We start from the raw sequence: 26,205 nt of genomic DNA, 5'->3' as shown, positions 1-26,205 counted from the left end.
TTACTCTCAATCTCCTTAATTTTCATTTCCCAGGGTATGCAGGCTGTCTTAAAATTCTCAAAATCTCTTTGAAATTTCATCCATTTCTGAAAAGGGTTACATATTAAAAACAAACAAGCAAACAAAATCATAATCTCTCACCCCAAATGTTCATTTTCCACTTGAGCTAATGAAAACCCTTAATCATCCAGAGCATCCTTTGGCAGAGCCCACTGCAACAGAAACACTAGCTTATAAAGAACTATCTCCTTTTATTTCCTCTGAATATGTTTCCTACTGGCTTTGTGTGAAGTCCCTATGTCTTCCACAAGAAAAATGATTAAAGAATCCATTCCTTTCATGCCATTCTTTTTTTTTTTCTTTTTTTAATTGTTTCTGAGAATTTAATTTGTTCTTTCCTTTGATATTCAAAATTCAGATTTGGAGCTCAAACTGTGTCATTTAATTGCAATTACTCTACTCAGTATTTTATCTAATGGATAAGTATAACTTCTGTAATTGAGCTTCTGGTGCAAATCTGAGTTTGAAAGCCTAATTATTTATTTGTGTGAATATTAATGCTAATAAGATTTGACTACACATCTGCCTGCAGAAAAGCCAGTCTACCTAAAGGTGATGCTGGCCAGATTAAGTGGTCTTGCCAAATGGGCTAAACATTATTCTGCATCATCATTTTAGTTTAGATCAGGAGTGTGTTTCTTGTTTCTTTGTTTTGTTTTGTTGTTGTTTGTTTTTTTTTCTAGTGAATCTCCAAAATCATCCCAATTTACAGCACTTATCTTTGCGATTTAAAGCTGTGTCAGAGCATAAAACAAAGTTTTTAAGCATAAAATTAAGCTGCACTCTAGAAGACTGCTAGTGTGTATTTAGTTCATGGGACCTTATTTGACTTAGGCCAAAGTCCTGCCAGAACACATATAATGTGGACCAGCAACCACCATTCAGTCTTTCAGTCACAATCCTACAGAGCTGTATTGCTTTCTGGAATATATCTAGGATATAGCTCTAGAGTCTTGGCTTAGTGGAGATGCCCCAGTATTTTTTCTGTGGAACAAAAAGACACTTTCTGATCTTTCACAAGATCAAGAGAAAGACAGGTCTTAGGATACAGTCAACAGATAAACATAATTTATGCAAAGGAAAATTAACTTTTACTAAATACATGACCAGATATGTGTCTTTGCAGGTCTTGCAATACCATTCATTTTTATCTCAATATATGTCTCAGTCAAATTGTGAGCTTGCATTTGAAATTATTACATGTAAGAGCAGTGGAAACAAAAGTGTTAAATTTCAAATTAAGACAAGGAAAATTATTTTGGAAGATGGGTACATGTGGCAGTAATCTTCAAAAGGCTCCCCTTCTGCATTACAGGAAGTTAGTAAAATAACATACTTACCTTTGTCATCATCACTTTGTATGCATAGAACTTTTTTCCTTTTCCTTTTCCAAGAGCACCTTCAAATTTTTCAACAAAAAGCTGGGCTTCCCTGGAAAATAAGTGCAAAAGAGAGGTATAGATGATGCTGCAGTAAACTTAATATTGTGTCTACCACAGTAATGTAGTTTTTCTAAGTCTTCATAGAGTTTTGTGTGAACTTGTTCCCTTAGTAAAGCTTAGAAAGAAAAGCTCTTAGATTCTGTCATCCATCTGCCTAAGAAAAATTTATTTTCATTTTTAGTTCAGAGATATGTATACGCTAGAGCCCTGGTTCCCCTGTGCCTATCCTTCCCAAGACTGTATTTAATTCAGCTGTTCAGAATTTCTGCATATATCATCTCTAACTATAAAGAAAAATTTCATAGTGGTCCCCAAAAGACTGAAATTTTGCTTATAAAGATATAGAACACAAATTGATGGCACAAATTTGGAAAGATTTTTTAAATTGTTTTAAAAGGCATGATGTCCATGGATTAAAATAATAAACATATAAGGCCAAGAACGTACTAGTATTTCCTCCATTTCATCTCATCTTCATTTATAATCATGACTTTCATGCATCTCTCTATTGACAAAATATGCCCTAAAAGTCACTTATCCTTACCTAAAACACCAGCAAACAGAGGAAGAACTCTTAGTTGTCAGTGTATTCTCACTGTACTACTGTATCATCACACTGGACAACTGCAGAGCACTCTGTATTATATTAAATATTACACTAAGCACTTGGGAAAAAATTATTGGGAAAATATTAATTGTGATGTACATTCCTCTAGAGGTGCTTCTTTAGGCACTCTAAGTTCACTGAGTGAAAATAATTATCACGTTTATATCTGCTGCTCACAGATTTTACTCACAGGAGCAAGCAAAAAGACTGTCAAACTACAAAATCTGACATTGGCTTTGCAGAACAGTGGTGTTGCTGTGATAAAGGAAAATGAAAGTAACGTGAAGAATGCTGTTAGCCACATCAAAATTCCTCTCAACTCATGGCTAAAATTTCTACATCTTATAAAATACTGTGTTTTTTACCATATAATACTGTAGTTTTAGTAACTACAAATGCTTAGGTTAATCTTTTTATTTTCTTTTGAAGACCTGTATAAACTAGACACCCATCACACTACTCTCTTTACCTCCCAGTGCCAAGGCTCCCAATAAACTGTTGTTTTCATACTTTTCAAGATGATTCAGATTGAATTACTGAATTCAACTTTCCCTCTTTGATAGCCTTCTGAGCACTCTCACCTTCCCACTCACACCTAAACCTAAATGGTGAGGCATCAGGACAAGTGTCAGTTCTCTTGACAGCCACAGGACTACAGCATGATTTTTTCCACCAATTTTCTAATTTTCTCTTTTAAGGACTCAGGCTGGTAGAAGCAAAACTACACACTGTGACATGGGTCCCAAGCCAGTCAGTTCTTTTTTATTATTTTTATTTTTATATTCTTTCCCTGTGGCAAAAGGCAAGCCCAGACTCAGATTAAGAAAAAAAAAAAAAAACACGCAGCCACCCCTTCAGATGCACATTCACATGTACCATCTCCTCCTCACCACTTCCAATTGTTCCTCAGAAATATAGTCAGAGTCTTTTTAAGGCTCTTGAGATCTCTGACTTCGTGCTTCTGCATCACATTGTACTTATACTGTGGTTCTGGATCACATTTATATTCTGGTTCTTTGACTCTGATTTTTCTGTACTTAGCTAACTTTGACAGTGATTGAGACCCTAGCATTTTCCAAGTCACTCAGGTTTTTCAGAGATATTCTGGCTTACATCTCTTTCTTTCACTTTGATTTTCAAAATAATTCCACTCTTACGTTCTAGCCATCTCAAATAAATGAGAGAAAATATATTCTTCCATCTTCAAGAAAAGTGTCCAAGAGTCCCATTTAAATCCGTGCCCTCAGGGTTTAAAATCTTGCTGCACTGTCTGGAGAGATATAAGTCAATCTTAACAGTAGGTGGCAGCGTTCTCATAAACTCCACAGTCAGTGCTGAAGCCATACCATAAAATCAGCCGGTATCAATAAACTGGGCATGTAGCAATCCTCTAAGTCACCACATCATATTTTTCTTAAGAGAAAAGCTTTATACCATCACTTCTGTCACCATGTAATGCAAGCTAGTTCATGAAAAGTTACTGAAATCAAAGCCTACAGAACTTTAGAAAGCATATGCTTTCAGTCAGTAACTGCATAGAGTTAAGCTGCAGAACATGAAGATTTCAAAATGTAGGCTTTGGGGTTGTTGGGTTTTTGTTTCTTGGTTTGATTAGTTTTAAGTGAAGCAATAAATTAGAAAATTAAGGGGATAATATGAAAACAACCATTAAGACACTTAAAATTCTCCATGGTGTATATCTACGTAGTTTGTATCTGTGGCTGAACACAGTTCTCCACAAACTTGTTGTATGATAAAATTATTCTAAGCCAGAACTAGAAGGAGTTTTCCAAAGTGAAAGTCATAAAAGGATTTATTTCAAATTCTCAATCTAAGCCCTGTGTTTGCTTGTTTGAAATGTCTTTTTACAAGATTTTGTACAAAAAAAAAAAAAAAAGTATTTATTTTGCTTTCCTGCCTCCAAGTTAGATTTTAGTAGTAGTTAAGCTTTTGCTTAATTTTCTGGCTTTCTACAACAAACCAAAATATTGTTTTTTGAAGATTTTGATTTGATCCAGATTCCCATGGTTAACGTTGATGACTTTCCTGAATGCTTCCTTTGGTTTCGCCCCACCAGTGTCTGTGGTTTTCTCTCTCCCTCCTTCCCCTCTCTCCCAACACTGCCCTGTGTGCACTGGTTATAGAACTGTTATAAGCCTCTCCTAAATGTGACTGATTTATAATCCATTTTTCTCATATTTTCACTCCATTGTCCTGCACAAGGCTAAGTTCATCATTACAGAACAGCCAAACCAGACAACTGTCTGATACCAGTTCAACTTCCCACTGAGTGTTTATACATGCAGTTAACTGACTTACACACAGCAGACTGGAGCACAAAAATGGTTGTAACCATGCATGAAATATGTTTGCAAAGCTTCTTTTTTGCTTCATGAATGAAATGTGAGGCAACTCCTTTCATGCTTTTATTTATTGTTTGGTCTGTACTTAAAAATGTATTGTGTAAACCTTAAAAGATCCAATTAAATCCAAATGGTGTACTTATAGAATTATTTTAATTTTCCATTTTGACTGTATTTACCTTCTAATCCAGTTACAAAACAGCATGGCTTTTGGCATTAGAACTCTTAATGTATATTTCACAATGACTATGATAAGAAGATATTTCAACTATGCATAAAAAATGTGGCTATTAATAATATTTTAATATTAATTAATAATTAATGTTTCCTATTCATGTGAAATAATAGCCAAAATCATCACATACTTAATAAATAGAGTAGCACATGTAAATAAGGTAGAACATGCTATATTGCATTATTATGCAGTTGAAATGAAATTCTTTTGTATTTTTTTAAGAGAGAATGAAAGTCTTCTTTCACTTGAAATGAGTGAAATCAAGTTACCTTTGATGATCTTCAAGCATGTATTACCTTTCTGTGCACATGGTGGATTTTTCTTTACCAATACTATTTTAAAGAACATTTTTGTACTGCTTATTTAGAGAGATTAGGTCTTATAAGGGAACGTCATCATTTGCAGACATATAGAGGAGTTATGGGCCTCATAGCAACTTATCTGTTAGCTGCATCCATGAATATTTGAATGACTAATGTAAAGAACTTATGCAATTGGCAATTAAAAGCAAATCTCAATAACAATGTGATTCTATGAAAAATTCCAATCAGAATTTTAATGAAATATCAGAAAAAGCAAATTCAGTGCAGAGGCAGAGCTTGAGAGAGGGCCTGTGGCTGAAGGAGGCAGAGAAGGTGTGTGCAGTTATGTGCAAGGAAACGATACAGAAAACATAACTATATGATTTTGCTGGAGATATCAAACAAAACAAGTTTTCCTTCTTCCCTCATCAATTCTTCCCTCAACAGCTCTGCAGTCTGTTGGTCCCACTGGGCTACTTCTAAATTTTGTGATTTACAGGCTAAGAAAAACCCCAGTGTCTACTTAAAGCTTCCTGGATTAAAAGGTCAGGAATAACATGACGGCATTCAGTCAGGGAATGTCCTTTCCAGTCAGTGTCCGTGACACATGCTCATCTTTATTAAGTATAATTCAATATGTTATTTAATTCAGCTTTCTAACTTGATGACCAGTCCACCCCAGGAAAAAAAAAAAAAAAAAGACTATTTGTACATCCCAACAGACTTTTGCCACATTTTGCCCTTTTCTCCATTTCTTTTGTTCTAAAAATAAAATGTGAAGACAGGTAGAATGATCAAGCAATAAAAATTAATCTTAAATCAGTACAGCTATTTTAGAAACCTCAGCAATGACCAAAAACCACACACAAATATGTGCACAACCACTTGGAAGTAGTGCAACTTCACCAACATGAGGACGTGTCAAAAGCAACACAGGGTGACAAAACTGAGCTTTGTAATCGCTGGTATCATGTGTTATAGGTAAATTATCTATATCACAAGACAGGCCAAAGTGTGCCCCGTTAGCTAACTGTGAATTTAAAGAGGCTTCAGAGAAACCTTATTAATTGAATTACAGACAAAAGGAACTAATAAATGTTTCATGGGGCCCAGCATTATTGTCCCAGAGAAGCCTGAGTTAATTATTAATACTAGGTGTGGAGTTACAGCTCACAAAGTGCTAGGTGCACAGTACTTCGAGCACTTCAGTGTTGCACAGAAAGGATGAATTACAGCTCTCAGAGGTTGCTGTTAATGAACAGGATTCAAGTGGATTGCTCACATTTTTCAGTAACAGTTCAGGAAGGTTTCAGTGTCCAAGATCAAAAAACTCATTAAAAACAAATGTCGTATCAATATTGATCACCCAGGACTTTTCCTAATCTTAAAAATACTGGCTAAAAGCTGACCGCAAAACAGCTATTGCCAGGCACAGTTCACTTGAAAGCAGTTCAGCAATAATAATGGGCAAATTACAGTGTTATTCAATACCCAGCCAACCTTCAGGACAGCCAGGCTGGCCTCCAGGACTGCCAGTAAAAAACTTGAAATGCCCACATCAAGAAACTTGAAATACAGATTCACTGGAGTTCAGACATCCCATACAAAGATGAGAAATTTCTGTCGTCTTCCACATTCACTTTATGTATATAGTTACCTTTGGATTTTGTATACATACAAACTATTCTCTTTCTACTTATCTGTCTCATTGGATTCTTTGATAAAATAAATTTCTTGGGAAAAAAAAAGAAAAAAGAAAAAAAAAAGAAAGAGAGAAAGAAAAAAAAAGAGAGAGAGAAAAAAAAGAAATTAAAAAAAAAAAAGTAAAAGAGAGAGAAAAAGAAAGATTTTGTCCTTGGCATATGAAGAGATTGCTGTGCTCCTTGGATTATTTATAAAAACTAGGAAGTTTTCATAGTTGTCTTTACAGTCTGTATTTAATTGGAATTCCTTTGAAAGGCCAAAATCTGACACTTGACTGCTGTTCTGTTGTTGTTGTTTTGCTTTATTTCCTATCATCATTTTGTTTGTTTTGATAGTTTGTTAATTGTCTTGTGGTATAATCTTAAACTGAGACCACAGTTGGCATGTTTCTGGATTCTTATGTACAATTACCTGATTATATGGAACTTTAATAAAATTCTCTAGCAGAGGTAAACTACATAACTATTAATAGTCTTTCTGTTACGGAGCGCAAACCGTTATCTACCCAATAATGAGATTAGTATCCCAGATCCAAGCACAATAGCACAGCTTTGGAACCTTCCCTTTAGCTTCATATCTATGCAAAAACCAATCAAGTGAATGCATAGACAGTGATGCAGTTCCCCAAATCAAACATTTAGCTGTAAATTGGGATAACTTTCCCTGGAGTTTCTCCAACTTGCGACAGTACATGAGAATTTTCTTTTTTCTTTTTTTCTAATTCAAAAATCTTTTCAATAATTTAACCCCTTCTCTCTTAATCTCAGTGTTGTAAATAATGACTGATGGTCATTACTCTCTGATGGCTCTTCAGTTAATTTCATGCTGTCCTAAGTAGCAAGTGTCAAGAGGGAAAGTGCACAAATTATCATCTCCTATAGAAAAGGCACAATAACGGTGCTCACAAACAATCCAAACCAGTGAAAGGAAAATGAGAAATGCCAGAAAGCTCTTTTGAACAAGAATATTTTTCTCTGAAATGAGACAAAAGCCTGGGCTCCAGCCATTTGCAGGCTCTCAACAACAGGGACTGCAATGTCCTCTGTTCACAGCCATGTCTACTTGTTAGGGGAGAGAAGCAATGCTGTTTGTCACGTAACATCTTTTCATTCCTTTCAATGGTTTCTTTCTGCCTCTTTTCATGTCTTCAGACCAATAGAGACCCGACCATGTCTGAAGCTGAGATGAGAGTCTGAAGGTGATGGTATAGCTCCAAAATGCAGAGGAACACTCCATAGCAAGCAGAGGACTACTCTCAATCACACTTCTACAGAATAGCTAGGGGGCTATTGAAATGCATCTTTCTAGACATGGGGATTTAAATTAGAAATTAGAGCTGGTCTAATTTTGTAGAGCATCTCAATTAAGAATTCCATTTCAGCAGTCAGGGTTTCAGTCAAGTTTTGACAGAAGGCATTTTCTACAAAGAGACCAGTTCTGCAACCAAGTTTTAAAATTAATTGCTTGTTCATGTATTTTCAGAACAAAAGAATGAATGAAAAGATTAACCTTTCACAAAATTGTCACTAGAGCTAAGTAGAAATTGTGTGTCCCATCCTATACATTTTAATTTCAATACTTCTTTAAAATATGCATACATTATAATTGGTTTGCATTTGGAAAAGAAACTGGATTTGAGTCAACCCATAGAAGACATTATCCAGTCTTGAAAATTCCTAACGGAAATATTTCATTTTTTATCACTTTTTAAAAGCAGGCAAATTGGTGGAAATTAAATCTTTCCCCCCCCAAAAAAAAAGTAGTTCTTTACAAATTAGCTTTTCTTTCAAAAAATGTAAAGAACAAAAAGTCATATACAACCCTAATATTTGCTTTTCAAAATACTGAAAAAAGTATTTTTCATGTTTTATTTTGTCATGAAAATGTAAAAAGGTTTTGAGCATTCACAGGGGAAGGTTTGTTTTTTTTCATTTGGGGGAAGAAAATAGGTTCTAATACAAAGCAATCATGGAACTACATTTTGGCAAAAGAGATTTCTCTTAATGTTGAGAAGAAACTTCTATTGAAACATTTCTTTGTGGAATTTGGAAGACAAAGAATATGGAAGTCTTTTCTTGACCTTTAAGTAGATATGGCATTTTTTCTTTCTGTGTTTCCTATAGGAATCAAAAATCTGCACTGGGTATGAACAAGATGACACACCCAAGTGCTAGCAAAATATATTTCTTTACCAAAAGTTCAAGAGCAAGAAATGCTATTATAAGAGCATACAAATGTCACTTATGACTGTCTTATGGATTTAAAACACCTAGAGCCAGGTTTTGTCCATTTTCCTTGTGTAAAAGAATAATGCCAGTCTATCAGGCTAATGATTATGGGACAAATGGTTAGTAAGATGTTAAAATCCAACACAAATATATAGATATCCTAAAATGTGCTAATATAGGCACTTTTGTATTGTTATAACTATGGTCATAATTAGAGCAACCATCAATCTAACAGTATTACTTTTCTGATTTTAGGCAGCATAATAACACTAGGTCTTCCATTGTAACCTAGTTGGACTCCAGAGATCCAATTATGGAAATAGTACTCTACAAAAGTTTGTCTGGTGTATTTTGGTACATAAATGATTGTTTGATTTTTTCAAAGGTACTGAGTACTTCCAAATTCCATCACTTTCATCTAAAATACTAAAATAGTAAATGCAGATTTAAATCCCTAATTCTCAGTACATGTTTTAAAATGTGAGCAAATATTAGATTTCAGGTGTTTTGGTTTTATTGTTTGTTTGTTTTATTACATCTGTTTTCTGGTTATATGCATTTTGTCTGCTGAAATATGCATGACTGTACAGAACTGTGACAATCTAAATGGGATTGTCTGCAATGGTTGGTAACTACTTTTGGAATCTGAGTTCATAGAGAAACATAGAAAAAATGTAATTCTTGAGTTAATAAAATTAGACAAAATAAGCTAATTTGAAGAATTGCTCTTTTTTTTCTTGGAATGCAAACTTTTTCATGGCAAGTAAACTGTTACTATGCTTCTAAGCCCACTTCAAAGAGCTTTGTAGCCAAGCATATTAAAAACCACATTTTTTGGAATCCCTCCTTGGAGTACCTTGGTGCATAGTTTTCCTTTTGCAAAGGTATCCTCCCCAAGCTTATCTTACTTTCTAGAAAAAAATAATCACAGATGTTCCGCACCATATTTTATATGCTCTCTCCTTCCATTATGTCCATGTTTCCTTGCCAAACAAAAAACTGTCTGGAGGAGAACTCATCTTTTCCCTGTTACTTGTGCCTAACCATATATTTTGCTGTTGTTTGGTCAGTACCACGGTGAATGAGTTACTTAAAACAGAGGAGCATAGCAGCTTTGGCAATAATAGTAATAATAATAATTTAAAAAATCTTTGTGTTAACCCAATTTCTTGTGATTGGTGGAAATTTAACTGATAAATTAACTGAAATGTAATTGATTTTTTTTTCCTAGTGAAAATGTATTGATAGATTTGCTAGGAAAAAAAATGTAGATTTATATGTGGCATGACTAATAATACATGGAAATTCAGGCTCAGGTTTCAATCATGTTTTCTTTTTGATAAGTTTTAAAAAAATCCGTTCTTCTCCCAAGAAAGTTAGAATAGAAAGAAAAAATCTCTCTCTTTGCTCAAGTAATGTTGGGGTATTTATGAAATTGGATCATTTTTCCTTAATAAGACATTAAACACAGCAGTAGAAGAAGCTACCAACATAAATTTGACAACTGTAGAAAACAAAAGATTTTGCAGGAAGGTGGAGTGTAATGGAAATTAAAAAAAAAAAAAAAAAAGCAAACAAAGAAGTCTTGAGTTTTTCATATCTGACAGAGAAAAGAAAGCACTGGTCTGCAATGCCATTTACCTCTACTTTATCTGAAAGCACAGCCTGAGAAAGAGATATCAGAGATAATTTGAGGTAAATTGTGTCTGTAGGTGTAGAAATAAAGTGAAAGTTTAGAAAAAATATTGCACAGTAAAAAGCAGGATTGCAGATATTCATTACAAAAGTCAAACCATACTTCAGAACTGCCAACTTCTTTTTCATCTTCCATGGCTTGTTTCGTAATGTTGCAATTAGCTTCTTTTTTTCTTCTACCTCTTCTTTCAGCTTGGCCAATTCTTCCTCTGTAATTGGCTCCTCCTCAGAATCAGAATCAGAGCTTCAGATAAAAGTGAGAATAAAAACCATCACCAAAACTCAGGAGAGAAAAGGTTTTCAGTGAAGCGCATACATGGTGTTAATTCTTTTAAACTCTGGCACCTAGAAAATGCCTTCCGTGTTGCACTGAAGAGAGGATAGACTGTATCAAAGGCAAAACTTGCACATGAAGTGTAGAGCCAAAGCTGAACCAGCCCTACATCCAGAACAATGATACTACAGATGAAGAATGACTTTTCCTTTGGGGAAAGTGTCCTGCAGGAGTAACCAGCCTCCTCAGAGTCCAAATCAAACTTGCAACACCTAGTAGAATATTTTTATATATTTGTATATTTATGAAGTTTGAAACAAATATATATAATAAAAGCACATTTTTTTGGCAACATATCAAAATACAAATTTCTTATTATTCATCCACCTTTAGGTTTTATGAAATACACAACACTGCAGCAAAAGCTACAATGGAGCAGTTTAAAAAGTAAGCCAACAGAGAAAAGAAACTCTCAGAGTAATCAAACGACCCACTATTAAAGACTCAAATACTATTTACTGACAAGATTATCAAATAAAAATGTTGAGTTCATGAGCCATAAAATTTCAGGCTTCGTGTAATTAAAAAAAAAAAAAAAAAAAAGCCACAGAAAATATCAATCTAGACAAAGCAAAATTGGTCCTGAAATAGTTTTGAAACAAACCTATTTATTGTTATTCTGATATTGTTAGGGCGAGTGAAGAACTATATGAAGGATTAGGTCAAATGGACGAAAGTCAATAAAAAGATTGATACATACGATTCTGATGCATTATAAAGAAAAGAAAAAGTCATGTCAAAGGATTTAAGAAGAACCAAAAGATTTTGAAAAATTGTTTTAGTGGGAGCTTTAAATCTTCATTTGTTACATTCAGCTGCTTTGCATTATAGAAAGCTGACAGCAACATACCCAATAGTGGAGATTTCCTTTGGCAGAAAATAATAATAATAATAATAATAATATTGCCGTGCAAAATTGAAATAGGCAGATTTACAAGACTGCAATGATAGTGGTAAGAAACGAGTGGCAGGTCATTTCTCAGTAATCTTACTGAGAAGAAGAAGCTGTGCAGAACACAAGAGGTAAAGTAGGGTTAAGAATGATTTTTGTGCCATTGCCCACTACCAGTTTATTTATCTTTGCATGCACAATTTATATTTCATTTTTCCTTTTCCTTTGGCACCAGAAAAATAGTCAAATTTCCAAATTTCTAAACATCTTTAACAAATAAATTTTGTTTTGTTTTGTTTTGTTTTTCAAAACTACTTACACTACACAGTCAAACTTTGTGCTGCTGCAGCTTTTTCCTTTAGCTGAAGTGGTTGAACACTAAAAGAGTCAAGCCAGAAAATCAGAATTCTGCCTTCTACAAGAAAAAAGACTTAGACATTCTTGAAAGGTTGTGATTCACACATCTGAAGACCAGAAAGGATCACTGTGGCTTTCAGGCTAACACAGATCATAAAGCATCATTCAGTAATTCCACAGCAAGCACTGTGTTCCTTGATTTCAATTCAATTCAGAAATTGCATCTTTTCCTAAGTCAGTAGAACTCTTGAAATCAATGGCACTTCCTTAAATCACATATGTAATGAACTTGTCCATACTATTCATCTTCTGGATTTAGTTTTATCGCCTTTGTACCGATTTAATTACATTTTTATGTTGTGGGTTTTTTTTTTTTAATGTTATTTTACAGAGGTGGAAATTAAGAAGAAAATATTTTCTTGGAGTTTGGATGTCAGGGAAAGATGGAAAATATCAGTGGTGTCCAGTGATAGGACGAGAAACAACAAACATAAACACAGGAAGTTCCATCTGAGTATGAGGAAAAACTTCTTTATTATGAGGGTGACAGAGCACCAGAACAGGCTGCTCAGAGAGGCTGTGGTGTTTCCTTCTCTGGAGATATTCAAAACCTGCCTGGATGCCGTCCTGCCCAATGTGCTCTGGGTGACCCTAATTGGCGGGGGGGTTGGACCAGATGATCTCCAGAGGTTCCTTCCCACCTCAATCATTCTGTGATTCTGTGATGCTGTGACAGGTAGGACTTTAGGACACTAAAGAGGTGAGTGAATAAATTTGACTACATTTTTCCTGTATTTTCTGTGTGAAAATTCTATTGGTCATTGATAATCTCCATAACATCTCCTGGCATTTAGTGCTCTTCAGCTCTTTTCCTACTAGCAAAAAGGTGCAGTGCATGTACTGCTTTTATCTTCCATGTAGCTCTGGACTTTTGCAAAAGCTCTATATCCTTTAATAATTCTTCTAAAATCAATTGATTTGCTTATATCAGAGCCATACAGTAAAAAGAGAAATGCACATACTAGACAGAACATAAGAGGTTCTAGCTCAAGTGATGGTTGCTATCAAGTACAGTTACTATATGAGACCCATCAGTCAAAATTAAGTCATTAAAGAACAAAATAGCTTTTGAATGGAGCCATTGAACCTAGCAATACTGCAGGAACCTAAGAATATCACAGATATTCACAGTGAGACTATATGGAGCAATTTATCATAAATATTTTGGAGGTGATGATTACAAACAATATAGAGAGGTCCTTTTCACTACTTTATAGGTAACAATCATATCTAAAAGCAGAAAGTATTAAAGTAACCCAGATACAGCTGCTTTGCCATGGAATTACCCTGTAGAACTCACTATCAGAAGACAGCAGAGATCAAAATTCCAAGCAAGTCTAAATGAAAATTTAATAATAATAATAATAATAATAATAATAATAATAATAATAATAGTAATAATAATAATAATAATCTGTATGAACACATAATTCATCTAGAAATTCTTTATGCAGAACGATCAGTTATAAAGAGGTTTTCCTGGTTTAGGTGAAAAGCAGGAGGTAAGAAGAGGGTAGCAACAGTAGAATCTGCTGACTTGCAATGTTACCTAGGTGAAAAGTAAATGTGCACTGTTTGTGGACAACAAAATTCATAGTACCATCAGCAAATACAATCTCACTCCCCTGTGGAATAATATCACATTTAATATATCATCTATATTTATTTTACTTTTTTTTTTCCCATTACAAAAGTACACTAGTAAGATATACTTTGAAACAATACATAGTCTTTTCTATGGTAGGCCCTCAAAGACTTGCTAGACAGGCTTAATTTCTGTGTTCAAGCCATTCTCTTCTGTTCTGAAGGTTTGCAAATCCTTTATGTGAATCATAGTTAAACTGATCATTACCATATTTTCCTTTGATTTTGTTTTTTTCTTTTCTTCTTTTGAAAGCTATTTTAAGTATTCTGGTATTTATTCCTATGTAATCTTGTCAGCTAGTCCCCTAAATGTCTAAAAATATAATGTTTTCAAATTATCTTCCAAAGCATCATTTTTTCCTCAAGTGTTGTGTGTCCTCAAGTGTGATTTCTACTTCAAGAACAATGCCCTGATCTGGGTAGCAATTTCAAAATACTTAGCCTATGCATTTTAATAGTTGGAATTTTGTAAGACAATGAAAATCATTATGCCCTCATTCAATTTTTCATATTTTTAGTGGTCTCTTTAAATTAGTGCTCAGTAAATATTTACAATAGATGATTGGCAATAAGCAAAGGAATGTGGATTGGCAGATTCAGATCTGTTGCTTATATGAGTAGAGGAAAACTCACTGGAATATAATTGGCTTAACAGTGAATAGCCATCACTAAGGAAGGTTTTAGGCATTCTCGCAGGGAAGGGAAATGAGGTAGATGTATACTGAAGTGGAATCATGAAAAAATTAACACCCCAGCATGTCTGACTGCATTTTGTTCTTCTTCTGACTCCTCTTGTGCTCTCCAGTGATGCATTTGGGAACACGGTTGTAGCAAGTACTGAATGAGGGAAGGGGAATTTCTGTCCCTCTCCACTGAGATAAGTATGTCTAGCTCCATTTGCTTCATTGTACACCATTCCCAGGGGCTATTTCCTCTCAATAATATGAGGGGGAAAAAAAAAAAAAAAAAAAAAAGACAGGTTGCAAGAGAAAACCAGGATGACAGAAAGAGAATAAAAAGAATTGTCAGGAGTTTTCTGTGCCAGTGCAATCTTACAAAGACGCCAGGTTGCATTAAATGCTTTGGAAAAGTTACTGAGAATATTTCAGTGGGAGTAACGGTGAGATTGGAACTTTGGAAAATCCCATCTCAGTTCTTGGCTCTGAGCTTTGTTTTGGCATCAGTCTTCTACAAAAGCTGACTTGAACATGGCTGAGAAACAAGAAATTAATTTTCTGAACAGTGTCAAGACTGGAGTTCTGCACTAGAAATAGAGCTAGACTCTGGAGTTTGGAAGGGTTATCAGTTTTGAGTTTAGGAGCTTTATGTTTTTTGTCTTTTGTTTTTGTTGTTGTTGTAGCTTTTGCTTGCTTGTTTATTTTAGGAAAAAGCAGTAGAGATCTCACTCTTTGTCATCTCTCTCTGTCATTTATTCCCCTCCTCTGTCACTCCAGAGAACAGCTCAAGAGCTTGGGACATTTTACAACAGTTAGGGGCCCCTGGCTCAAGTTCCTGTTCTGACTAAACAGATTTGTTTCTAATCCTCAGGCTACCAAAAGGGTCTGGCTGGTCATTTCCCCAAGTTCCAACCTGTACCTGTGACAGCCTCCTGACAAGGTTCCACTATAGTGGACTTGGGTCTCCAGTTCTGATTGTGTTCTAATGAATAAGTGAGTCATACTGACACTTGGTATTTCACAGCTATAAATGAAATCAGGTTTTACATAAGATAATTGATTTATATTAAAAACTAATGATTTACTGAATTACCCAGATCCTGATTTCTTTTTATCTTTTTTCTTCTTGTTGGCCTTCTCTTTTTTCCCTTTCTTATCAGCCTTTTTGTCCAGTTTCTTCTCATTTTTGCCTTTCCCACTTTTATCCCCTTTACCATCTTCTTCTTCTTCACCATCTTCCTTGGATTTTTGATTTGCTTTGTTCTTCTTCACTTTTTCAGGATTCCCATCAGAATCACTGCCCTCATTTCCACTTGCTCGTCCCCGTCCTCTCCGGTTTCTGTGCCTGCGATGCCCAGCTCTCCTTGGTTCATCTTCATCATCTCCATCCTCCTCACCACCATGTCTGGCTCTCCCTCTAGCATGTCCCCTTCTGGTTTTTGGTGTTGCTCTCTTCACCTCTTTATCTGTGACATAAACAAAAGCATGAGAGAACGCAGTATGTCGGAGGGAGGTGTTCCCTCTTTCTTGTTTCATATAGATAACCAGAAAACACCTGAGAGTGGCCTCAAAGTTAACCACACCCACTGACCTGTTCCTTTGACATTTTCTTCATTCTCAGCTGCACTGCCTTCTTCATTGTCAACATCACTGCCATCTGTGGAATGGAAACAAAGGCCAGTGCATGTGAAGTGTAGATTAGTCACTAGAAATTCAGGAGTTTTAGCAAATTCTTAGCATTTGACACACTGTGCCCCCTTACAACATTTAACAAACCCAGCTTTTTGGAACATGGAGAATAGCTTTCAAGAAATAAGATGAAGACAGAAAACAACAGTTATTCTTTCCTTCAGCACTCCTAGGTGCTGAAGCACCTAGAAGATTGCTTTCAGACTTACCTAGCAGAAAAGAAGGAAGATTAAAATGATTCTCAGGCAATTCTCATATTTTCTTGAAGATGTGAAAGATAAACATTGGCTGAGAATAAAGAAGATTTAAAGAATCGTTTTCTGATTTGACTGACTGGAGGGCATGAAGCTTCATAGTTAGAGCATCGCTGAAGAGCACAATCCCAAAGGAAAAGGAAACCTACTCCCAGATCTTCAGTTCTAGTAACCAAATCTTTAAGCATCTGACAAAAGTTGGCCCAGCTCTCTTTTATGCTCTACCACGGTACTCCTTTGCCCCTCAAGAGTTGATGAAAACTTTGGAGACTGTAGCGGGAGATCCTGTTTAGAGAAGCCAGGAGTATTTCTTCATAGAGACATCTTTGTTTTGGGGTGGATCTCTTCCTTGTGTGCTCTCCATAAGTGCAATAAGAGATGTTGATTCTGCTTCCCATCAATAACCAGGAAAGAATCTATTTCATTTACCTTGTACACACTGAGATGAGGATCATGTATATACGGAAAAGAAAAACACTCCCTTCTTTCATGTGCATTATACTGTATACTGTATATTCATGAGACATTCTTCTGAAATATTTAGTTAAAGCACTCTCTGGAAATATTGATATGAGCATATTACATACCATGTCACCACTGAAACTGTTAGTGGTGTTTGTCAGCAATGTTTCTTCAGAAGCAGTCCAATACCTGAGAAGCCAGGAGCTAATAGGCTCTCTTTCAGGTATCCTTGTTTCAGTTTGTAGATGTGGGACATCACTTGAGACATGCCAGTGTAATACAGAAAGATACGTGGTAGTAAGGGATTAATGACTAAGAAATGCTATCTTGAATAGAAGTAGGCAGCTGTCATTCGGCTCATGCATAGCGCGTATTTTCAGACATATGTTGTCTAACTTCCTCTTTGTACAGACAAGACAGGTGACATGTCATAATCTTTATGCTGTATTTTTCAGGCAAGAGGAAACTACAATTATCTTTGTTATTCACTCATCCATAATTCTTTTGAGCTTTTCTTTATATTCTTTTTTTCCACTCATTCCCTTGTTACTTTCATGGATTTTATTAACCCACAAGAGATTCACTGAAAATGTATATACACACAGATTTATCAAGGGACTGTTGTAGCTGTCAGACACAACTCAGTTCTACCCAGTATCAAAGAACAGTAAAATACATAAGGCTGCAAACAAGAAGGAATCTTGTGTCTTGTTTCACTGTATACAATAATGTACAAAGTATTTTTATCCAAAATTTGACAGACATTTTAAAAATAGAACATATGTAGGGATTTATGTTCCCTCTACAAAGTGTTTCATTGAAATTGAAATTTCTATCAATTCCACGGCATCTGCACACTTTTTTTTTTTTAACTATACAAAAATGTTATCACAATATCATCAGTGGAATGTGAAAATAAGTGCTCCTTTGTTCTCTCTGGACGTATGCCTTCTGTTGCTGACAGTAACTAGATCTCCATTTGACAAAGATCATTACGTTGCTATTGAAAGCTTGCAAAGATGACGACAGGCACCTCTGAAGAGATACTTTGCATGTAACAATAGGGCATGGTCTTTTATTTGCAACTAATGCTTTTGCTGATTCCCTCTAGCCAAACAGAAAATCCCAGGGAAGTACTTAATGTTACAAGATTGGCCTCACTGGAAATTCTGATGAGTATATACAATAAGAAAACAGCTGGGGGTTTATCACATATACTGAAACTTGCATTAGCGGTGAAAGTGTATCATGCTGGAATTAACATCATATTGACATAGTCATGAAAGTAACAATGGACGTTGAAACACAGGATTAAACAAAGAAGAATATAGCTGTTGGGGTTTAGTTAATTATAACAGCATAAGGGTAACAAATGTGTTAATCTGAATCCAACATTTCAGGCAAAATAATGTGTTAAACTAATAGACTTCAGGCTGCTTGAAGAAAGTACTGGGAATGTTGTTAGAGGAAAATGTATGTGAATAGTGACTCCTGTGTGTTTATGTCTTTTTTTCACAGAATTGTTCAGGCACACAGGTGATAAAAAGTTTTTTAAAGCAATTAAGGAAAAAAAAAAATGAAATCAAATGGGAGTGGATATTTTCACAAAAAAAAAAAAAAAGCCTAAGGGGAAAAAAAAAAAAAAAACAGCATTTGATTATGTGTAATCATGTGGCTATAAGAGTAGAAGGTACTACATGCACACCCAAGAGATACAAGTCCACCTTCAAAAAATGATTTCCGTAAAAATTTAAAATTATAACTCCAAAGTGAACTTCAGAACATTCCTGCCTCCACAGTCTCATGCTCACCTAGAGCTCACCTAGAGATATAAGACATGCCCATTTTGTTTCTGAGATTGCACTTTTAAAATAAAATAAAACAAATCAAAACTTCACCATCACCACCACCCAAAAACACCACCTTGTTCTACTACTTTTATGTTTTATTGTTAAGTAGACAATTACTGTGAGTTTGCTTGAGGCTCACTGTCATGCACTTTGCTGTGGTTCATTCAAAAGGCACCTCAGCCTTCCTTGTGCTGCATCCATCAAAATTCAGTCAGACCTGCAGAATCAAGAATGTTGGAGGTTTGTCTTTCTGCTGCATCCACAGAAAGAGATCTCTCCCAGGTCTTGGGATGTGATGCAGAAAGCATTGCACTATAGTTTATTTTTAAAAGATAGAAGCCACACAACACGCCAGATCCTCCAATTTCCTTGAATACACTGCACTCTTTGTCATGATCCATGTCACTAGAAACTCTAAAGCTCAGAGTAGAACTAGAAGTCATTCATTGTGTCAGCTGTAATAGCTGTTGGTGTTCGGAGAAGCAAAGTCACTGAGGAAGGGGGTGAAGGACCTTTAACATCCCTGAGGTCTGTCCTGAATAACACGTATATGTGCATTCGTATCGGCTAGATAGCTACCCAGCCCTGTACCCACACTATAGCTATTCCTGTAATTCAGACAACATATATTAATAATCAGCTTTTTATGTTTGGGGGTTTTGCTCACATCATGCAAAAAACAATGCTGTTAATTGGGTGGATATTTGAGTAACAAGAGAGAGAGATAAATAATTATAAATTTATTCAACAGTATTATTATTAGAAAGCTATTTCAGATCATTAATACTGTAATATTTTTCAAGGAGGAAAGCAAGATGGCAAACCGTGTCTCACTGCATAATCGGAGAAGTACTTCAACTATACACAAATTACATTTCATGGTGGCACTAAATCCAAATGCAGCTTAGCAATAAGTTTAAGCGTTCTTCAGCAAAACACAGCACAGAGAAACACTGGAGAGGCATTCTGCGGGTACTGTATTGCCATTCTGTATGAAAATTGAAGAGCATTTTTGATTCTCTTGCTTATTAAAGTAGAAATGTATAGTCTTTGATGTAGACACAAAATCATCACTATGTAGGATTCTTTTAGGTCTATAACTTTTCTGCTTTTTTAACCAGATCTTCATGTGATTCCACTTATCAAAAGCTCAGCAAAGCCTTGGCTGAAAGCAAGTCTCACTACAGTGCTGTCTAGAATTACACAATGTTCCAGAAGAGACCTCATTTCTTCACATTATTAGCACTCACAGGGCTCATTTCAGGTAATGAGGCTTTGAGTCAAATAATGTGAATTTATGTGACCTCAGCACAAACTATTTCTCAGCTGTTGCTTCTTCCAGGATACTGCATCCTGCCCTAATTATACATATATTATTAGGTATATCTGGAACTATAGTCTATAACTCCTTATGTTCTAAGAAAGCCAAATTATTTCCTGGTTTGTTTACTTATTCTTCCCTGATAGTTTAAGGGAAACTTTATCACCTTTCTAGACTAAGGGCAACAAAGGTGTAAAAGGTGTAATTTGAGTAAGCTATCATTTCACTTAAAGTCTTATTTATGTTTAGACACATATATGCCAGCTAGGCTAAAGAAAGGTAGACTGAAGGTAGACTGGGCTCAAGCCAGAGACAAAATGTCAAATGTCAGCATACAGCTCAGGAGGACCTCAAAATATTGACATGTTGGCTGGTGAGGAAATTGAGCACAGAACAAAATTTATAAAACTCTAGAAGTCTTTGCTATGAAGTGGTCATTTAGCAGAGTGGGGGACGGATTTAACGTTTTTGTTGTTTGTTTGGTTTGGTTTGGTTTAGTTTATGCCAATAAAGTTACCTTATTTTTTCAGTGTGGGGGTGATAATGATTCTTGGGACTAACCCACAAAATATGTCCCATTGTAGTAATATTACTGCTCACACTGCTACTATGTAAAACCAATTGCTAGTAAGCAATTCTATGTTCCCATGCCTTGGAAAAACTAAATAATAATAATAATTAAAAAAAAAAAAAGTGGTGATTTGTGTATGATTCAAAAGAGTTCAAATATGATTCAAAATTGACTTTTTGTCTATTCTAAGTTACAAATTTAATTTATATTAATTAATTGTTAAGACAATGAAATGGATCATATACAGATAGTGATCTGCAAGGAAGTATCATGGATTTTTTTCCAGTGCCAGAAAGGTGTTAGCCTAGACAGCTAATAAACCAGGTGCCCGAAATACAGAAACAGCCATATAAGGTCATATTAGATAACAAATGCATGTGAAGTATCAGTCAAAAAGAATAGCAAGAGATATATATTATCCATTTCTAGGTATTTGCATGCATTCCCGTAATATTATTTCTAATCACATAAATACAACAGTGTTTCACAACATTCTGTGAGGAAAAATATCACTAGAAGTAACTATCAAACGCACCAGAAATAACATACCAAGAATTCACCAAAAGTCTACAGCAGAAGAGTGAACTGGTACAGAGTTAGTTATCTAGGATTTGAGACTTTAATAATTGAAAGCTCATGCTCTTAGTGTATTTCTAAACAGTGGAGAAAACAGCTTGCCCAGTGCTGGGCATGGGAGGAGGGGACTGGAGCAGTGGGGTCAGAGGGGTGGATGTTGCCTGCAATATTAGGCAATATAAAGCCTGACACACTTTCTGTCCCCGTGAATGACTTTCCCACCACTGAGATGTAGGGCACCTATGACTTACTACAGTACACTTTTGCCACAAATCCAGTTCCCCATCTGGAACACAAAAATGGGGTAAAAATTGACACTGAATATATGTTTCACCCTATTATTCCATCCCTCATGTGGTCACACAAACTTTTTATATGTCCCCAGGCAAAGTTTTACATCCATACAAGATTTAAACTTGAATAAGAGCCCAGTCCCACACTTGAAACACCAGGTAAATGTAACTTGCATGGACAGAAGGAGCAAAGGAAGGCTAACAAACCTCTACCATGATTTGGAAAAAAAAAAAAAAATGTTGTTAACTGAAGTACAGATGTTCAACAATGATGAACTAGCTATCTGCAAAGACGTTGGCTAAGTCCCTCAGCTTTTCCAGAACTGACAAGGTGATTTTTTTTCTAACATCTGTGTGCTCTTATGCTATTTAAAACACACAAACAACAACAACTACATAAGCTACTTGATCAATTTGATAAATGCTTTTGAGTTTTTTTTTTCTTATACTGCAACATCTCATCAAAATTTTAAACAAGATCCAGAGCTGATGGAATAGAAGAAAATTGGGAAAGTTGAAATTTAAAAAATGGTGACAGCACTGATACCAATAACTTAAGGCTGCTGACATGTAATTACATTTCCAGAGGAACCTGGAGAGTTTGGGAGAAATAGAAAAGTTTTAAATGTGATCTAAGGAAAGAAAGAAAAAAATTTGGAGTATTCCAAATCCAATTGTATGTAATCTCTTTCCATCGTTGACCCTGTTCCAGATATAGAAGCATAAAATTTTATCTTCTATGAAAAAACAGAGTAGGTTTCAAGACCCAAATCCAAAAACAGATTATTTCTTTCTTGTCTAATAAATATATTTTTTCCTGTACTTTTGTTTTCAGACCTGCACTATGAATATGACATAGAATTAACATTGTAGTTTTATTTCCAGATTTATGGCCTCCTTTGCGCAACTTTTACATACAAACTTGGTGGCTCAAAATTGCTTTCTCCTCAGCTTTAGTGAAAATAAATGTGATGTATAGATAGCCAAGTAGATTATTTATATCTGTCCAAAATGTCTTAAATTTATGCCTTTTTAATGACTTTCTGCTTGCTGCAATTAGACTCTAACAACTAGGCAAAAGATTGCTCCTCTCCCCAGTCGCTATCCTCAATAAAAATTTTCCATGTTTCATAATGAGCTACATTTTTATGTTATCTAGATTCAAAATACTGTTCTGAGAAATTATCATTAGGTAAACAAAATACCAAAAGCAAACAAATAGAAACAGAGTGGGACTGTGTAGGTTTTGTTTGGTCACTTTCCTGTTGTTTTTTTCATTATTTTTCATTAAATAACAGAACCATCAAAGTGATCAGTCTTCCCACTACAAGATGTGAAATTATTTATCAAAGCTGTTTAGAGATTCAAACTCATCTGTTAAAACTCAAAGCCTTCCATTTATATTCTTAATTCCTGGAAGCTAAAGAAATACTAGCTATGTGCCGCATATAGCTAAATACTAAAGTTTAAACTTGAAAATTGAAGGTTACAGGATGACTTCAGAAATGCAGTAGAGAGAATCTCACCTTGAATAGACTAAAGGCCAGATATTCAGCTCATACAAAGTGTCCTACATGGGCGGAGGCCAAAACCCATCTCTGAAAATAACTTTCCTGGCCTTCAGTGTTTCAGAATTCAACTCCTCTCTCAGTTTTCCAGTAATTTCATTAAAAAAGAAAAAATAATTTCATAGCCGTAATAATGGAAAGTACACCTTCATAGAATACTGCCCTTGAATGTATTCTAGATTATTATTATTATTATTATTGGAATATAAATTGAAAAACAAAAATTATAAATAAGAATTTCACTTCTGGGATTAGTAGAACTATTGATATTTGAGACCATACTTGACTTTTTTGTGGTTTTCCAAGTTAGTGTTACATTTTTTTGTTCCTATGAACAGAAATAAAAGTTGCAACTTAAATATATATATATCCTCTTCGGCATTAGCTATAAATTTATGAAGTAAAATAATAATTCATACTCAGTTACACTCACACAAGCAAATAAAGTGCTTATTTTTCTGCACCTAAACTGGCAATGATGTAAATACTAAACTAGCCAGAATATTTGTACTATGATGTCATGAAGCCACCAATGTGTCCCATAAGAACTAGTGGCCTGCTGTAGCCTGCAGATTCCTGCAGCAAAAGAGGTTCAAGACTTTGCCTGAGGGGCATTATGCTTTCCCTCTGTGCAGATTGCCACTAAAGAGAATCTGCCCAGAATCATAGCCCAGTCAACATTTAAAAATTACATATGGGAACCACAGGGAACAAATGAAGGAGAAACATGATTTCATTTCAATTCACATCCATAAATAGATCATTGGTTTTCCACTGGTAAGAAAAAATGACAAATGTCTGCTAAATATTCTGATAAAACAACAGACTGAGCCACGGCAGATCCAGCAGGCACTGGGGCTGGCAGTGGGGATTCCATCTGATTACAGTCTCCTCTTTCCGTTTCCTACCAGGCTGTACTTACACACCCGAAGGTGTGAGTGTTGTTTGTGGGTGTTGTTTCTCACAGAAGGCAGAGGAGAAAGGTAATTCCACAAGGAACCCCTCAGAATTTCACCCCCTTCATGAAAGAATAGAAAATATTTTAGAGGCCATTGCCTATTCCACTGCCTCTGTGGGTACACCCTGCCTATACTAAACAAACACCTAAACATGTAGTGCTTGGCCTACCCAAGATTACACCTCTGACAAGTTTTCAGACCCATTGCTAACTGTAATAAAGCAACAGGGAGAAGCTGCATTTGCATTTTCTCTTCATCACACAGTTAGCTTGATGGTGGGCAATTTTTCATTTTCATTGCAGTCTTTACTGCAAAAATTAGGATCAGAATATGAAATGTCCAATGCATTCTAGAAAGCTTGAGATGACAGTTAATCATACCAATCTGACCTTTTCAGGTTCGAAATGTGATTTATTTAGCTTATTCTCATTCACTTATAGTGGTGTTAACATGGGAAGAACAAGAGTTTATATGGAAAAAAAAATAAATATATATATATACAGCCTATATTCAAGCTACAAATGTAGCATTCTTGGTTGATCTCGGCCCAGTTGCATTTTTTACTATCTTGTGGGAAAACAGCTCTTCTAAGATAGTTATCTACAGCCGACATGGTTATGCTGATTTTATTGTTGTTAGAGGCTCTTTTCTTTTGATCTCTTTTAAACATCCACTCTGAAGATTTGTGCCCTAAGTCATTTTCTTTATGAGAAGCCTTGAAGAGTTAATTCACGCTCATGATCTTAGTGTAATAGACCATAAAACTTCTACCATCCAGAAAACATGCTATGAAACAAGAAGGCCAAAACACGGCTTCACTAGAGCAGAAGATATCAAAAAGAAAAAATATGTGGCCTTAAACTGTATTTTTGTGACTCTTCTGCAGTCCAATCTTTGAAAAAATACTCCTCAAAACTGTCTGCAATGGTGAAGCAAAAGATACTGTACCAAAATTGTAAAAAGTTTAGTATCTGAGCTCTGTGCTGACTAATTCCAGTCAGAAGATTCAGTCAATTCAGTCCAATATGTGAGACTAGAAGGCAGATGTTTACAGAAAACTTAGGACCTTGATAACATAAGAAATCATTCATTAGAAACGTTAATAAAAATATGTATGTTCTATGATCGTGCCCATTTTGCTTCTTATTCAGATAAAATTCTACATATGCTACATTCAATTGTGTGCTTTCCTCATGTTAAAATGAGATCCATTAGCACGTATTGATTGAAAAATAAATTTATCAGTATCAATATTTGTAGGAAAAGAAGAGGGAAGAAGGGAGGGAGGGATGAAGATGTTCAAACAAGAGGAAAGAAAATTTTATCACCACTAAAATGCACTAAGGGTTATATTCTGCTAGAATGTTAAGCAATCCTTCCTGATATTTTCAACAGAAGCTATTACTATTATTATTATTTCACATTAAGAGTATGGATTAAAAAACACAGAAAACACTTTTTCATAGTAACAGCCTTGGTACTTAGCAAGGCCTGACAAGAATTAATTCATTCAGAAACCATTTCAGAATAACATACCTGACAATTTTCTTCCGTGCTGAAAATTAGTAATTTCATGTTTGTCACATATCAAAAAGATCAACATTTTGGTAACAGTAATATTGTTCATAAGAACTGAAACACTTCCCATATCATACAGTTGCTTTGCATTTTGCCAGAACAAGACATGTCATTATTTATAATCCTACAAATCATTTACTTGCGTCCATAGCAGAGAAGTATCAGTGCAGAAATATTGTTAATGCTTTATGAAGCATTTATGCTGCTAAGAAGAATGTGATTGAATTTAATACTAAATACTGAAAGCAATAAGCAATGGAAGAATTGTGCACCTTACAGAGGCCACATAATATCCTAATTTTCTTAAGGGTCCTCATAAAGTACAACACGTAACAGGGCTGTGGTTGCATTCTTTTCATTTATGAACTAGTAGAGAACCACACAGATATCCTATAGGTAGCAAACTTACAGCAAAGCTGCTTTCAACAACCAACTCTGAACAAAAGATAAATTAAAATAAAGGCAAATTTATATCAAAGTGAAC

General features: G+C 35.2%; 1 protein-coding gene across 1 annotated transcript in view; it reads right to left on the bottom strand.

Moving 5' to 3' along the window:
* TMC1 (transmembrane channel like 1) overlaps positions 1–26,205 on the bottom strand; it is a gene marked incomplete at its 5' end in the record, with an annotated part of 138,908 nt that overhangs the window by 51,783 nt on the left and 60,920 nt on the right. Inside the window, 5 exons of the mRNA XM_083818131.1 lie at positions 5–86; positions 1,401–1,491; positions 10,740–10,880; positions 15,694–16,066; positions 16,192–16,257. Of these exons, the coding sequence (XP_083674257.1) occupies positions 5–86; positions 1,401–1,491; positions 10,740–10,880; positions 15,694–16,066; positions 16,192–16,257 (753 nt within the window). The remainder of the gene's footprint in view (positions 1–4; positions 87–1,400; positions 1,492–10,739; positions 10,881–15,693; positions 16,067–16,191; positions 16,258–26,205) is intronic.

Source organism: Anser anser (assembly GCF_964211835.1).
Source record: "Anser anser genome assembly, chromosome: Z".
Taxonomy (NCBI): Eukaryota; Metazoa; Chordata; class Aves; order Anseriformes; family Anatidae; genus Anser; species Anser anser.
The sequence above is the reverse complement of the archived record's forward strand: the minus strand, read 5'-3'. Positions and strand labels throughout refer to the sequence as shown.